At 43.7% G+C, this 17,714-nt stretch overlaps 1 protein-coding gene across 3 annotated transcripts in view; it reads right to left on the bottom strand.

The window, feature by feature from the left end:
- The window catches only part of PUDP (pseudouridine 5'-phosphatase), a 274,593-nt gene that overhangs the window by 166,793 nt on the left and 90,086 nt on the right, over positions 1–17,714 (bottom strand). Inside the window, exon 4 of one of the 3 annotated variants that reach the window (XM_036087982.2) lies at positions 15,224–16,837. The exons of the other annotated variants lie outside the window; for them this stretch is intronic. Within the exon in view, the coding sequence (XP_035943875.1) occupies positions 16,661–16,837 (177 nt within the window). The 3' untranslated portion in view covers positions 15,224–16,660. Of the gene's footprint in view, positions 1–15,223; positions 16,838–17,714 lie in introns of those variants that run through there. 3 annotated transcript variants of the gene reach the window in all.

The raw sequence follows: 17,714 nt of genomic DNA, 5'->3' as shown, positions 1-17,714 counted from the left end.
GAACTGCATCTTTAAACCCCAGGAAGACGAACTTGTCATTTCAGCCTTCCCCTTATTTAAAAAGGTAATTTGTGCTAATTCTCCATTGCACAGCACTTACACCAATTCATCATAGAAAGACCATTAGGCATAAAGTGATAAATATACTATGTCAACTTTGAAAATTGATTTAGCACTTCTGACTATAAAACCTTCAGATTTTTTAGGTAAGCAAATAGATGCTTTTGCTTAATTGTTTTACACCATCAGATATCAGTGTGCATGATGGGGGCCATATCATTTAGTCAAATGTGAAAGGGAGGGTAGACCAGGCACAACTTATTGAACAGATGTTTCTGCTGAAGTTCTAAACTAGTGTGTGTCAGTCTCCCCCTTAAGTCTTTAGGGTCTTAGAGAACAGATCGCTTATTCTTGTATTGCATTGGGGATCTATATTACACAACCTCCCTGGACTATAAGTGTGTATTTTTTCTGTCCAGCTAGACCTTCTGATGGCCCCAGGCTGCCCAGGCCATACTAGCCCCTGCATCAATCATGACAGCATAAGGAGAGGGAAAAATCAGTAGGCTCAGTGTCCCCTGTTTACAGGAAAAGGTGGTAAGTCCTGTTGGAAAGCAGACCCATGATCTGAGGCCTAGAGAGTCACAGCATCCCTTCCCTGACCTGCCAGGGTCCTAGAGTGACAAATAGGGGGCAGAAGCACTGTCATCTCCTTATCCTTTGTTTCACTTGCACATCATTAACTGATCATTCAGTTCTTTCCCCCAAAGCTTGGCCTCAAATCCTTCTAAAACAGTGTGTCAGAAATCCAGCTCCACCCGACATTTTGGGAACTGGACACAGCACAAATTCACTTTCCTTGGTCTTGCCCACGGTGCTGAGATTCTGCATGGCACCCATTCCTTCCATTATACCTCAGTGTTTCTTCATTGTGGATGATGTATTCTCCCACTCCCACTTTGGGGGACATTTGGAAATGTCTAGAGACATTTTTGGTCTCCACAAATGGGGATGAGTGCAACTAGCACCTGGTGGGGAGAGGCCAGGTATACTGCCCAAAATCCTAACATGCATAAGACAGTCCCCCACCCCACCATGCACCAAAGAATGATCTTGTGCAAATGTCACTAATGCCCAGGTTGGGAAACCCTAATGTGCCCGACATGATATCTGAGATTCTCTCTCCTCTAGGATTGAGCTCCGATCTATAACTCTATTTACACAACTGGGATTTTGATACCTAAACTTTTCCAGCTTTCCCTCAGAAAACCTGATTATCTTGCCAGTGTTTACCAGCTGGAGATTGACTTTATGTTTTTATTGGTTTTCTGGAAACCCCTTCCTGCATTCCCTCAGGTATCCCCATGTTGCTCCAACCATGTATCAGCGTGACATGCTGTGTTTAGCTTACAAAGATTCTCATGCCAGAACCATCCCAGCAGACTTGCTTCAGCTCATCCTCCCATGCCAGCCCTGCACCCACATCCTTGGTTCCTAGTAGGTCTCCCACCTGACCTTGCTTCACTGGGATGCAACTATGGCCGTGAGCCAATATCTAACAATGCCAGTTTCAAAAGTTCTCTCAAATGCTGCCTGCCATCAATCGAGTAAACCTTTGCTGCAGAAACAACCACATATTCAGGTGTCGTCTAATATTTTTGCTGATTTCTCTGAGCCTACCTATCCTAAGAGAACTTTTTCACACTTCATTTGCAAAGTGGGAGGATTATATATATGTTTTGAAGGAGAAGGATATATAGCTCACTTTTTATCCAAGGTGAAATCCATAAACGTGTGTTACTGGAGCAAAGACACCTCAACAGAGACAAGAAGATTCAAATTGTTGGCAAGGTACCATACATAATTGTTAAAAAAAAAAAAAAAATCTGGCTTTTTAACCCTCTTGTCAAATTGCTCTGACTAATCCACAACAATGAGAGGTTTCAATTTACCCAGGGGCAAGACAATGAAGTCAGGACAGGGGACACTGGAACAGCTAGTCTACGCAGAGTTGCAAAGGGAAAGGTACGGGTCAGGCCAGGAAGACAGGAAGAATGGTACTAAAGAAATACACTTTGCTGGAGGAAACTGGCAACAAGGTAGTTAACAGTGCTTAGTTCTATGGTCACAGGACCGAACGACACTCAGCTGCTGCTAGCCACCAAATGAAATGGGCAAGAAGGAACACTTCAACTTACAGATTTGCCAGGACTGAAACAATTCCATAAGTATCTGTATTAGTCTGCTCAAGCTGCCATAACAAAATACCACAGACTAGGCAGCGCCAACAATAGAGATTTATTTGTCATAGTCCTGGAGGCTGGAAGTCCAAGATCCAGGTGTGGGCAGGGCTGGTTTCTCCTGATGCCTCTTTCCTTGGAGTGTAGATGCTGTGTTCTCCGCATGTCCTCATGTGGTCGTCCTTCTGTATGTGTGTCTACGTCCTAATCTTCTCTTCTTATAAGGATTGGCTTAGAGTCCACTCTAATGACTTCAGTTTACCTTAATCACCAGTTTAAAGACCCTGTCTCCAAATACAGTCCCATTTTGAGGTCTTGGGGCATAGAACTTCCACATATGGACTTGGTGGGGGGGGGGACACAATTTGGCCCATTTCAACATATTTTTAGTGGCAGTTCCATAATGTTGTTTTGAGGTAAGGGGATACCTGAATAATGATGAATGGAAAAGACACAATATAAAGTAATGGGAAATTCCCAGGATAGTAGGTGCCTCCCAGGCACAAAATAGTAGGGTGGGGAACTGAATCTATCAGTGCCTGTGAATGTCTGTGGTGCTGTATGGCAGCTAGAGCTCAGATCTCCACTCTTCTTGTGCCCATTACTAAGGAGAGGTGTTACCCAAAATACATGAAGCTGTCAACCACCCTTCCATCTGTTTTCTCCTCACTCTTAGAAAATTAGTGATGTGACCCCACTGAGATGTTCCCTACTTCATTCCAAGCATGAAACATGGTGCTGCCCATGCAGGACTTGTAAGGATGGGAGCAACCAAAGGTCAGCTGGCTATGTGTCATTCGTGGGGGTGGGACGATAAGAGAGAAATTGGACGGGAGCATGGGCTACGGGGGTGGTAGGAAGAAGCATGGGGGCATTCAGCATAGAATGAACACATGAATTTTTACACAGTACAGAAAATGTTTCCAGTTCTTTCTATTTGCAGTTTGGATCTAGACAAACCATGCTGGAATTTCTCATGAAAATGTGTTCTTTTCCCCGTCAATGTTAAAGAGAGAACAATAGCTTTTTATATAGTTGTTACTCTCAATTGACTATGTTTGAGTCAGGTGGGGAGTTAATAGCCTACCGACTGGCAAGCAACAAAACATCTTCCACAACATTAAACGAAGTAATTGCTCTTCTTTTAAATGATCTTGGGGTGCCTGGGTGGCTCGATCGATTAAGCATCTGCCTTTGGCTCAGGTCATGATCCTGGGGTCCAGGGATCAAGCCCCGCATCAGGCACCCTGCTCAGCGGGGAGTCTGCTTCTCCCTCTGCCCCCCCCCCCCGCTCCTGCTCTGTCTCTCAAATAAATAAATAAAATCTTTAAAAAAAGATTTTAATAAAATGAGCTTGACAGGATCAAAGTCTGCATGTGTTCAGGATGATGTGCTGCAATGGCTTTAGCATCATTGGAATGGAATGGCTATGCCCTACATGTAACCTTTATACATCTTTTGGGGGTGCTGAAAAGTGGGCATTATGTGAGTAATAGATGGGGGACTAGGATAAGAAGCAGTGACTATAAGAGCCATGGGTTGTGAGTTGTGAGCAGGGTGGAAACCACACTGATCCTCTTCATTGTAGCATATGAGTAGACAGTAGGGGCTGCTTCAACACTTGTAAAGTGATCTGACTTGTGGAGTTGGAGGCTCCAGATGAGCATGGACAAATGTTGGAATTCACCTCTCTCATTTATCCTGTGACCTCTTCACTCTCTGCTTTGTTCTCATTCAGTTTCCCTCTTGCTTCCTGGGGTCACGGGATGCAAAATCAATATACAAAAATCTGTAGCACAGTGGGGTGCCTGGGAGGCACAATCAGTTAAGCATCTAACTCTTGATTTCGGCTCAGGTCATGATCTCAGGGTCATGAGATCAAGCCCTGCATTGGGTTCCAAGTTCCGTAGGGAGCCTGCTTGAGATTCTCTCTCTCCCCCTTATCTTCTGCCCCTACTCCACCCCACTCATATGCATGAGCTAGCGTGCTCTCTCTCTAAAGTAAAACCCCCAAAACTAAAACTAAAAATAAATTGAAAGAATGTTAGTCTCTTTTTAGTTCTGGTGGTTACCTGTATCCACTTAAATATGCTTATATATATATACATATTTTTGTTTGTTTGATGTGAGTTTTAAAACAATGTCCATTGAGCGCCTGGAATTAAAAATGAGAAACACCAGCATCTCACTTTGAGTACATCTTGTTTTCAGTTCCAACTGCACTTGCTGGTATGATTGTTTTTAGTTAGTCACATTATTCCTGCCATATTGCCATGGTTGCTGGCATTCATCTTCCTCTCTGTGACCATCATTTGCACAGGCTTCCGATGGTTCTACACTTAAATGCATCCTTTATGTTTGCAGTGAATCTTTCACCCTGCTGCTCTTGGTTAGTGAGGATTCGACCTCTCTCTCTCTGCCTGTTTTCTTCAGAAACACACATTCCCTGAATTGGTATGCGTTTGCACACCGTGGTATCTTTTAAAACTTACAGACGCCTTTGGTTAGGTTTTTGCAGCTGATATACTTCCTTTCAGGATTTTTTACATACTGTTCCACTGTGTACTAGTACTTCATGTCTGACATAGACAAATCTTACATTCCTAGATTTTCTCCCTGAATTTCGATTGAATTCTTTCCAAAACTTAATATACCATTAATTTACTAGAACATTTGTTAATTCATCTATATAAGTACAGCCTTGCGTTTCACCGTGCAATTTTTTTCCTTGCAGATTCAAATTTCCATGTATTCCAGAAATTTTACGTTGAATCACATATTTGAATACTTTTCCTGTTTCATTCATGCTTGATCTTGGCAGGGCACCAGTTTTACTGATGTTCTATCTCTTCTATCTCTTTCTGTCTCGTGTCTGTTTGTTTCTGTGTCTTTCTGTCTTTGTGCCTCTGCTTCTGTCTCTCTCATACTCACTTTTCATCCTCATTTATTTCTGAGGCTCTGCCTCCTTCCTCCCATGTAATGTCTTATCACAGTTTTTCCTTAAGGCTATATGTCTCTTCTTTAAATTCTCATTTCAGAGAAACAACATTTTCTTTAACTGGTTTGATTTCCTGCACATCTCTCGGTTCACAGTTTTGGCTGCTGTGTGGTAGAGTCTTTCTGGTATATGTCTTCATCAATCTTACCCTGTTCGCTTTTCCTTGCAGCATCTTTTTTTTCTTTTTAAGATTGATTATTTATTTATTTATTTATTTATTTATTTATTTGAGAGAGAGAGCAGAGTGAGAGGGAGCACAAGTGGAGAGTGGAGGGGCAGAGGAAGAGGGAGAAGCAGACTCCCCGCTTAGCAGGGAGCCCGATGCGGGACTCGATCCCTGGAATCATGACCTGAGCCGAAGGCAGACGCTTAACTGACTGAGCCATCCAGGTGCCCCAGCATCTTTTTAATGGCCCCTGGCTGGCTACCACCTTTTTAAGCAGTATCGCTTCTCATGTTGGAAGGAGATGTCTATATGGACGAGGTACTTGAGCAAAATTTTGGGGAATGGACAGAAGGAGCAATAGTGATGGGCAGCTTAAGTCCCAGGCTGTGTCTCTTGGGGTTTTCTTAACTGTGCATGCCCAGTGGCTAAGACTTCTCCAGCCTGACAGCAAGTTATCTGGAGTCACACTGAATGTTTGAGTGTGGGTATTGCTCCTTGAACTTATCTTCACTACAGATTAGTAGTTGCAAGGCTATGTGACACCTGATTTCTCGTCCCTTTGCCAAACTCAAACCCACAGTCTGCTCTGGGCAAAGACTGCCTTCTGCTCTTTTTTCTTAATAACTACCCCTACCTCCTGTCCTATGCCATGACTGAAGCATGATGTAAGGAGGCTTCCAAAGGCAGCCCGTGGACGTTGACCTGACTGTTGTAAGCAAGGAATCATAGCTTTTCCTTTCAGTGGGTGCTGCCCACTTTGGAAAACTCTGAGTCATGCAGAAAAAGATGTCTTCTCTTGGTGTCCTCTGTCATTGTCAACCAATTTCTCACGTACTTGGCCATCCTTTTGCACCTACTGTGATCCAGGGCTCTAGGGGATCTCTAGTTCCATCAGAGATAACATTTTGTTGTTTCTTAGTCTCTGGGCTGCTTTGGGTTAGTTTCATAGAAGAAACAAGATAGACATATATGTATATAACCATTTGAAATTGAAAGTCATTCCTTTCTTGCCATCCGGTCTTCTTTTTTTCTCCCCAATGAATTTAATACCAGAGAGAGAAGACTTGAAGAGAATATCCAACAACATATGTTCAAATAGTCACGGATATAGGGCACAGGACACTCAAAGAGAGCAGTGATGTACTTCTTGATGCTATTACGGACAGTCTAGAAAATGTTATTAGTGAGGATGAAGAGCCATAGGAACAAACCTGATGGAGAATTTTAACTCTATCAGATGGAGAGTATATAAACTATAGTAATTTTTCTCTTTAATGCAAAACAATTAGATTGCATATAGAGATAGCCGATTTTTTTCAAAGCTATTTTGATCAAAACGTACCAAAGGATACATTTTCCCCCTCTTTTTACCTTAATTTCTATTTTCTCTGTTCCCTTCGGATTCTGCCCATAGAGTGCATTTTCCCTGTTTGAGCTCGACGCGCTGTTGTGCAAAAAGTCTGTTGGTCCAGATGAGCACAGTAGATATTTACATGAAATAGCAGGGAAGGATCCATCTGGGGTGCATGACTGATGTTGGCAATACAAGAAGGATTCTGATTTGTTGTATAAATCATCCTGAGAGCCCCCAAGAGTGAACACGTAGGGGCTTCTTCTTATTTTCATGGTGCTTAGGATCACCTTTTAAACAGAGTTAAAATTAGGTCAACTGTGATTTTGGAAAGAGGATTAAACAAAGATAAGAGTTTTGATACCTCTTTCTTGTACCAGTTGATGTATTTCAACAAAATAAAAGGTTTAAAAGGAGGGTTCTTCAAAACTGAGAAATAGACCAACATAATTCTCAAAATTCATACCATTATTGTTGGGTGGAAATTAACGTTACTTAGTAATTTCGTATTGTAATGGATTTATATTGAAGTAAAATAAGGTGACTTTAGGGGGAAAAATCATAGACTTAAAGGAGAAATAAATCCTGTGTTTAACTCAGAGCTCCATATTCCATTGGGATGAGTGTTTTTCTTTCCTCCGATTATTCCTCTTTTCTAATGCAGGAAGGTCTTTTTTTTTTTTTTTTAAAGGATGGCCAATTTGAGTCAGTCATTACCAAGGCTTATTTGAGAATTAATCTGATATTTATGAGCTTATTTTGTAATAGGACTTTCTTAAAATATGCATAATGATGTCAGATTGGAAATGACTACCCAGTGGCAAGTGCAAACACTTTATCTCTATAGATGCTGCTGTGGGTAACTGTATACTTTGGGGGTATAATACTGGCACTCTTCTGGGAAAAATCTGACCCTGGTAAGTGGAGAAAATAGCACAGAATAATGCTTCATTTTTGACATTTTCTCCAAGCCACCATCTGGTCTGCGTTATGACTGGGAAGAGCGACCGTTCCAATCCTAAAAGGTATATGTAGATTTCTTTCTGTCAGCACACTGCCTCTGAACTTCACAGGTAAGGACGGGGCTTGAGGCACAGCAAAAAACATCACACAGACATCTCCCAGCTCAATATTTTGTCCAAATGAGGTCGAACATTCAGCATGGAGGAGATCTCATGGCAATGTGTAACAACCCTACCTGTGGGCACTGGTCTGCACAATCAGCCCCATCTCTACTTCCCACTGGTCCAGTATAGAACCACCGTCCTCTTCAGAGCCCCAGCTGTGGGCCTCTGTGCCACCGCAGAGCTTGGAGCCTGCCCTAGGAAGTGATTTAGGACACAACATCCTGACCGAATCTATGTCCACCCTCAAGAAGAGCCAGCTGAATTCAGTGTGTGCTGCTGCAGGGCTGGACACAAATCCAAACAGTGTCCTGGGACACATCCTCATAAAAAGGCACGTGCTTCTCAGAACCTGATCTTGCTGTGTTTGTGCTGCCCACCGTGGGGGGCTTTGCTGAGTTTTCAAAGAAGAGAGCAGGCTCTGAGTTTTCGAGGAAAAATAAGAGCTTGAACAAACAGTAGCAGGCACGCACTACTAGACTACAAAGAACATTACCGGGCTCCTCTGATATTCAAGAAAGGCCCCGGGCAGCTCAGATGAAAGCTTCCTAACTGCACATGCCTATGTGCACACTTACCTCTTGCACCCAACAAATCACAGGACCTAGCACTAGCGAGATGGTGGATGCCCATGGTCCTCCCCTTCCTGTGCCCCTGCCCTACCTTGTGGCATCCCTCTTCTCTCCTTTCCTAGCTGGACTCCCGTTACCCTCAACCTCTCCAGCATCCCGTGAAGTGCCCACTCAAACCTACTTCTCTGCTCCCAAGCTTCCTAGTCAAAAGCCCTTCACTATCCACCCTTCTGCATCAACAACTGATTCCCTCTGGTGAGCAGTTCTCTGCTAAAAAAAACGAGCAGGAAGCAATCTGATTAAGGAGGTGAAGAGGGGACTCACCTTCTTAGGGGTATTTGCATTTTCACAAGGGGATTAACGGATGCATTTGACACTGTCAGCAAGGAATTTTGCATAGAATGCAGAGCACTGGAGAGCAAGAATGAGCTCCCTTCGGTGCAGGAAGTGAGATTTGGGAGGTGGGAAGTATTTTGAGGGTGCTTAAATCACGCAAGCGTGTGGCTGCTTCCTTGGTGGACCTGTAAATACACATGGCTTCTGATGAGTGGCATCTCAAGAACTGGGGAGCGTGGCAATGAGAGAGAATTTTAGTTAGTGGGCTGTGTTGGGTTTGTGGGGTTAAATGGATTTTATGGGAACATGCCAGTATGATTCAAGGGGAGTTCCTTCCTCTGTGCCTCACCTCCACCAGGCTAGACTCTCAGCCTCTTCTTTCCTTCCCTCTCTCATGGAGGCTTCACTTCTTGAAAGACAAATGGAAACTCTGTGCATCTCCGATGGATCCTTATTACTTTAGGACAAAGCTAAGGTTCCTTCACGAGAATCTTCACCATCTGGAGCTGAGAAGCTCTGCCCCTCTTTCTGCTTTCAGACTTTCATTCCACACCGAACTCCCACAAACACAAAGGACTCCCTCCTGGATTCTTCCTGCCCTGTACTGACAGCCCCATTTTTTTCCTCTCTGCAGTCTCCGTTTGCGATCTCTGCTTCACTTTACTCTTCTGCAGTCTGCTTTTAACTCCCACCAGTCCCCTGGGCTGATGTGTCCAAGCACAGATAACCAAACCCCATGTCTGTCCTCTGTCCTGATCTTTCTTGGTCCTCTGGCAACACTGGAAGGTTGACCTTCACTTTGATGAAATGCTCTTTAGGCTTCTCCTAGGTGCCACCACCAATTCCTTTCTACCTGTTTTCATGGGGCACCTTCTCATCTATTAAGACCGAGGCTCTCAGAAAGGTATATAGATTCCTCCAAGCTGGGTATTGCCATATCTTGCCAAACTACAGAACCACAATGTCAATAGTAATATAATATAAAGCAAGAAGTGATTTGAGCTCCTTCTTCCCACTCTGTCACCGCTGTAGGTTCTTCTCAGCAACATCACGCATTGCTAAGCCTGCTAATGACATTTAAAAGTGCACATCTGTTATACTAGAAAATGGACTGAGTCCATTGATTCATTGGGCATACTCTAAATACCTCATTGAGATCTTCATTGATCATTTGTCCAAATTACATAACTGGTTAGAAATACAGGAAGATACTTCTATACAAGCTAATTAGAACAACACGTGGGTGTTGGTAAAAAGTGCCAATAACATTGGAATTTGTGGAACTTCATCAAAGAGCCAACTTCTACCAAGACTTTCTCTTCTGATGGCTTCTGTACTTTCTTCCCTTGACGGCTACAAAAAAATGCTGCTATGAACGCCTGTGTACAAGTTTTTGTGTGGGTGGACGTTTTCATTTCTCTCAGGCAGACACCTAAGAGTGGATTGCTGGGTTGTATGGGCAACATTTGCTGTACTTTTTCAGAAACTGGCCAGGTCTCCTTGACCCTGTAAGCCCCAAATTAAATTAGGTGCTCACTGCTGTTCTTAGATCCTGCTCTCTCACTCTGCAGTGTTTGTGACAATTTACAATTGCACCTTTACGTGTGTGACTCCTTACTGTGTGTCCTATACTAAATTACAAGTTGCATGGAGGAGTCTGGGCCACATCCATCTCGTTTACAGATGGGAACCAAAACAGTCAGGGGAATTGGGTGGCACTTTCTTTTCCCCTCGAACTCTTGGGACACATGCTGAGCTATTTCTTCAAGGAGGTTCTGGCCAGAGAACGGCGGGTGAGTGTTCATAGCTAACATGAAGGAGTAGGCAGCTCACGGGTCTGCAGGCACCGTCACAGGACTTGATCCGCCTGTCTCTGGGGCCGTCACTGGGACCCTGGGAACAATTTAAGCAATGGGCCCAAGGCTGACTTCCATCATCCTAATGGAGAATTGTCCCTGGATGCGGTGAGGTGGTGGTGGGATGGGCCATTTGCAAATAGCAGTTTGGAGGAAAGAAATCAAGGTAGAGAATAGAACCTATGTTGGAAATAGTCTAAGGGAGGGGAGTGATGGGTGAAAAGCCTCAGTCTTAATCCTTGAGAGGCCTTCACGACACCCTCCCTTGGAATAACCACACGCCATTCCTAAGGAACTGGAGAGTCTGGGGAAGGGATGACTTTCAGTGACCTGCAGTGTGGCTGGAAACACCCGCAAACTTTGTTGACTCAGTTCTGGTCTTGAACTGGCAAACAACTTGCTTCATCAACACAACTAGGCATCGGTAAGAACATCAGCAGAGAACAAACAGCTCATCACACACAGGCCCGAGAAGTACTTACAAAGAGAGGGCACTCAAGAATGATATTTTTCAGTGTTTCCTGGAGGTAGGTTGAGAATACCAAAGACCAAAGTAATGAGGGAGCTGTCTCATGCATAGACAAGCGGTAGCATCCAAAGACCTTAATATTTCCCCAATTAGAGGGCATCTCAAGCTTGTTTAAAGAAAGTATCTTTCTTGATAAAAATTGCTAGTGCAGCTAAGGCAAGCATGTGTTCTGCGAGGCCTTAGACAGTGTGAGTAGATAGCTATTTAAATGTAGGATCCACTGTTCCCAGGCAGCACCCGTATGGGCTGGGTCTACACCAGGAAGGTGATTACAGGACATCAAACATCCCTTTTTTTACTCTAACTACCAAGAAAACTTACTTCTTTCCCTATGGTTAAAGATAATTATGTTGGGAACAGCTACATTTTCTGCAGCATGAAGGGAGTGTAACTTTATGACCCTGATCCTCAGCCCCACCACTTCATAACCGAGTGGCCTATTGAGTTACATAACCTAATGATGAGTCACTTCCCTTAGAGGTAAGAGAGGGGAAGCTGGGAGTACTCTCAGCCACTACACAGAGCCACACAGAAACAAAAAGAGCAAAGCAAAAGGCAAGGATGTACGTTCATAAATAAAAAGTGCCTAGCTCATGATGAGCACTCTCAACAAATGCTACACGACCTAGTTTATGCAGAAATTTAGAGTGTTTTGCAATTTTCAAGTGATCTGCATATGTGAATACTTCATCCTAATTAAAACTGTTTTGAGTTTTTCATATTTCAGCAACTATCTGGCTCTTTGCCTTTCTTCTCAAGGTAAGCGCTTTTCTACAGGAGTCAAGAGGGCCTTGGTTTTGCCTTCAGAGAAGACACAGAGCATGCACCCACAGAGCAGAGGCGAAGGAAGGAAAGGTTCCCTCCAGGGACACAGGCTCTGCTGGTGCCCTGTCCTGGGCCTTCTGTGGATCCCCTGGTTCTTGGCTGTCTTGGTTCTCTGGATTTCTGACTACTGGTGTACTTGACTCTGGGTGGTTGACTTTTCCTGGCTGGTATCACTGTGCCTGGCCTCTGGGCTATGTTACAATTCTAATCCTTTTTAGGTGTGTGTGCTCTGCTTCCAAGTCATCCCTAAGGCCCAGCTAGCACTGGTTTCTTACCTGTCCTGCCAGCTCACTCAAGCTGTGCAGTCCCCGAGCCCTCTCCTTGGTGGTACAACCCAGGCTTGGGCATGACTCACTGATTACATGCACTGCCAAGACTTCACCCCTTCTCTTTGCTCATATGGAAGGGACCCCAAGAGGCGAGCCTGGGTGATGACTGAGAAGTTCAGTGATACGTAAAGCAAGGCACAGACTCAGGGAGATGTATAAAGTGCGCACAAGACCAAAACAAAGCAAGCCATTCCTCGGGAGGCCAAAGACCATAAAGGAAATATTAGCAGCAGCTGGAGGAAAGAGACGGATTGCTCTCAAATGTAGGTAATTTAATCAGAACGATGGAAGTCAGATAACAGAAATTGTATCTTTAAAGGGTGAGAGGAAATTAATTTCAAACCACAATTTAATATCCAGTGAAGACAGCCTTAAACAGTGGTGAGACAGACATGTTTAGACAAATAACTGAGATAATTTGTCATTGTGAAACCCATCTATGTAAACACTCAATGCTATTACTCATTGACTGGGATTTCTAGAACAATCATAAAAGTTTACGCATAAGTTGGTTTCCTTTTTTGTTTCTGACTTTCACATGGAATGTGTTTTTTACTACCAACTATAGAATTGACATGACTTACAGAAAAATAACTATTGTTTAGTTAAATACCGATCCATAATTTACTAAGACTTTGAATATCAAATGCATACCCACTCATTCCTAGAGTGGATTTTGAAAATATGCCATTTTAAGTGACTTAGCATTACATATGAATTCCCTATCCCTTTGACAAGGATTTTCTTAAGTCAATGTATTTGATGGCATGTTTCCAAGGCCTCATGCTTGTTAAGAAACTAGAGAACATTAAGATATTTAAATAGTTCTTTATAATTTTTATGCCCTAGAGAAATACATTATTAACATTATGGTAAATAATTGCTAATAGTTTAATGTGAAGTACTCATTTCATATGCGATGTTGGAGAAATGCAGATAGAATTTGGCAATCATGGGTTTCAGTCAACAAAAAGCAATGCTTTCATACAATGCCTTAATACTAATGGGAGAGTCTGACAGTCTCCAAAACAACTTTATGTCAGGCACTTGTCATCCTGTGGAGAACCAGGGAGAGAGAGGTAACTATTAAGTCCTTCAAAAGCCACTTGGGTCAAAAGATGCACAGAAAAAGTTAGCTGATTTGAGAAGCAACCAAATCAGGTGAGGCAACACGCTGACCTGAGTGCAAGTCTTACATTTCTACCTCCCCCCCTTTTGCAGACTTGATAAATACCCTCGGATGGGCTCTTACTCGGTTCTGCATTAACAGAGGATTTTTTCTGATGAAACATTACAACCAGGATACACATCCTGTGCCTAATGAAGGAGATAAAAGTGCTATGTGCACAAGATACTGTTAAAGAGACTCACAAGAAACCAGAATACTTTTAGGTGTTCTGAAGATCCGGTCTTCAATCACTAAATGTCCTTTGTAAACCAAGTATCTTCAAACCATGGAAACTGCTGGAAAATGCCACATGATCTGAAACAGTGATTGTAAAGTGCCGTTCAGTAAACCATCCATTCTGTGTTTGGTATTCTCGTTCCATGTGTGACGTCAGTCGGTTCTTCAGACCAACACCCCAGAGTGTGCATTACCCCCATTTCACGGGTAAGGAATCTGAGGTAGAAATGGAGCAAAATGAGGCAACACAACTTCTTAGTGGTGGAGCTGGGATCTGAATTGAACTCTATGTAATCTGAAATCCTTTGCTTTGCTGGGGATAGACTTAGGTCAGAAAGCCTCCATATGAGGCCAAGGCGGTTTGCATTTTATCCCGTGGAATAGGAGAGGGTACACAACATGAAGCAAAGGAGTTAATACACATATCTTTTTTATTATAAAACTCGGTTATCATGTGCAAATTTGTTTTTTAAAAATCAGTAACACCATCCAAAACATGGCAAATTTAGTGTCCAACTATTATATTCAAAGAAAGAGGAACTTCAGTGGCCAAGAACGGATCACTGTTTGCAGAGCAGAGACGATCCATATGTCTTGATAAGGCAATTCTCTTCAGGGTAAAGCAGGTGTCTTCCAGACCTCCTTTCTCTCCCATAGCTCACTGAACTCCAAGTGAGGGAGTATTGGGAAGAAGAACCCTAATATGTAGTCATTAGTACGTTCTTAAAAGTGTTGAGGCTGTTTCACTGAAGAGGAATTAAGAAGAGACTGATTGTATCACGTCTCAGGGGCTGTCATCAATACCAAATGCTTCCAAAGGAGGTGCAGTGGATGGGTAAACACTAGCTGCCTGCTAGGGGAACACTGTGTAGCAGCCATTAATCCCTGCATGTCCCCAACAGAGCAACTTTCTTGGCAGGAGTCACCCTGGTCTAAATTGGCATTATTATTATTCCTCTGTGAAACTGATGGGTTGTTAGTGGGATGTCATCACTAAGAGGCAATGGGGCAATGAGGCTGATGTAGGAGAATAAGAAAGACCACGTGTACCTTGGCCAACAGCCAGTATTTTCCTTTGTATAAAAAAATAAGAGTTTCGCCTTGGTCATAACAGCAAAAGTAAGAACAACGTACATGAGATCAAATTTACCCTAGAGGAAAGTGCACATTGATCTAGAGCTAAATCTTTGAGAGAAGCATGAGAGCACTTTGTGTTCTTCATGCAAAATGGCTTAAGGATTAGAAAACAGACATATTTTGGAAGAAGGAGATACCAAATCCAACAAGTGATAATTTCATAGAGACCTTTCCTTTACTGCTCACAAAGGCACTAATGTTTCCCTTACAATATATAAATGCCATTTTACAGTGTGAGTGCTGTTTGGCTTTTTAAAAAAACAGGTCAAAGAGTCACACTTATGTCTTGCATTTGTTAAAGGATAATTAAAAAAAAAAAAAAAAAAGGTAAAATCAAACTCCCATACACAATGTGAACTGATGTCAAGGATTTTATTCAACTCAATTAACTGGTGAGGGATCCAGTAAGATGTTACAACCAGTTTGAGGGGGAATTGAGAGAACAGACCCGTACACTGATGATCAATAATGCTGAAATGAATTTGCTGAATATATAAAACTGATCAACAGCCAGAAGCAAGCATCAACAGACAACCAACACTGGGCACATTTGCATTCATTACCATGACTTTGCTACCACTCCCAGTTGGAAATTAGCTCCACGACAATCAGTGACACACCAGCAGGCAGGGTGCACCCAGGGAATGAGTTCTTCCCATATTGCAATGCCCTTCTCAACATTTCTGCTACAAAAGGCCGAGTAAATCCAGTAAAAGGAGTTCACTGCCAAAGTGTAATGTTGTCGGATAAATGATCCCAGAAATGTGTTAATAAGGCTCTCGGTCACACTAGGTATGTATTCTGAATTCAAATTATATTTGCATCAAAGGCTGTGTTAGAAATATGTCTGTTTTTAGAGAAGGGGGATGGTTTTTTGTGAGGTAGAAACCACATCCTCAAATGTGGACATGCACGTAGATGTAAGTAAGATAAAGGCCACAGTTATCTTCATACTGAAAACAAACTGCCGATGGCACGGTTCAGAGTGGCCCTCTGAGTGGAGGTCCACAGAGAGGTTTTGAGGGCATGGCCTCTGAGTGGAGGTCCACAGAGAGGTTTCGAGGGCACGGCCTCTGAGTGGAGGTCCACAGAGAGGTTTCGAGGGCACAGAAAGATGGTCCATTTTGCTAATAAGGAGAATGATTTCTCAGGGCTCGTCCATGACGCGGTGTTTCCACTCAGATTGCAAATGAAATGCAGATATGATCTCACTCCTATCAGCTGCTATAGCACATTAAGACCAACACTTAAAAAAGTGAAGTTGTATAGGAAGTATATAAATATAATCTATCTGTACATACATATATATACACATATATGTGAGCATATAGATGTATGTACACATATTTAACTTTTTCTAGCCAGAGTTTAGAAAAACTGAAAAGGAAAAGAAATGAACACAAATAGAATTTAATTTTGTCTTGGGAAAGGAAGCATTTTACATATATATGTGTAAGTATGTATAAATACACAGGCACATATACACACACATGCAGGAGCACTCACAAACAAGCACGTGTATGCATGTGTATCTGCCGCACATGACTATTACATGACTATTCAAATGCAGTAACACCGAATGATCATTCCCGTATGATTATGCAAATGAGCGTTTCCGTCTCTGTTCTGGGCTGTGTCTGCTTTGCTGTCTCTCAGCTGGGATGTTGAGGTTTGTCAGCACTCGTCAGGGGAGGCCGAGCCCACATGGGCTAGAAGGCCGACCTCACGGGCTGGAAGGACCGCTCAGGTGCCGTGGGTCACCCGTGGCGCCCAGGGAGGCATGGCGGGCCGCTCACTCGAAGGGCGGCAAACCGAACAGCTCAGGCTGGAAGTCCTGCAGGGAATCCAGCACCAGGGTGGCTTTGGACGTCAGGTGTCGGTGCAAGTTCCTATCTGGAACCATGACCACCTGCATGCCGGCTGCAAGGGCCGCCTCCACGCCATTGGGAGCGTCTTCAAACACGAGGCACTGTAGGGTGAGGAAGAAAGACAAGGTTGAGACGGCCTTTCCCGTAAGCCGGCACCTAGACTGGGTTTTCATGACTTTTATTATTGACCTGCTCAGCGGCGTTGCTACGGTGTACACGGACACAGAGATGAAGGGGAGGCTTTCCAGTTTGTGAACCGCGGTCAGGCCAGCACACCGGGTCTTACCCACGGGCCCGCGGGCTTCCCGCAGCCGTGACTTCACAGGGGACCGCGTTCCGTCCCTGCTGCCAAGGCGCTAGCGACACGCGGTGTGGTTGGACGGCAAGACGGGATGCTGGGTTAATGTTTTCTTGGAATCATACAGATCTGTGCCATCGATAATTGAACATTCAGAGCACGAGAGTAAAGTGTGTGTGGGGGGGAAACACGTGTTTTAAACATGAAGTCACTCCAGAGCTGAAATGTTTCAGGAACTGCAGTGTGGAAAGGGAGTGGTTAAGGTATCTGAGCAAAAGCCTGGCCTCTGTGTGTGCACAAGGCATGCAGCAAAAATCTCCAGCACCAAGACCAGCTGCCAGGAGCGGCATCTCCTCGGACTTACTGTGCAAACCCACCCTATTATCAGGACGACTGCCACCCCGTCAGACACCCACATTTAAAACGGGGTCTCTGTGCACTGTGTTTATCAGGCAGCTCCCAAACGTGCAATCCCGCGAACAATGCCCCGGGACTCTCAAAACGACAGATCCTAAGTCTACGAATGGGTAGATCAGCTAGTCATCCGACATCACTCTGTCCAGGAAGACACGTACCTAGAAAGCCCCCTCATTCCTGAAACAGCTTCATTAATTCTCTTCAGTGAAGATTCTACTCTGCAGGGGCCAGACATGTGTAAAGGGGGCTCCAGTCATGGCTGT

Source organism: Halichoerus grypus, chromosome X (genome assembly GCF_964656455.1).
Source record: "Halichoerus grypus chromosome X, mHalGry1.hap1.1, whole genome shotgun sequence".
In the NCBI taxonomy this organism is placed as follows: Eukaryota; Metazoa; Chordata; class Mammalia; order Carnivora; family Phocidae; genus Halichoerus; species Halichoerus grypus.
The sequence above is the reverse complement of the archived record's forward strand: the minus strand, read 5'-3'. Positions and strand labels throughout refer to the sequence as shown.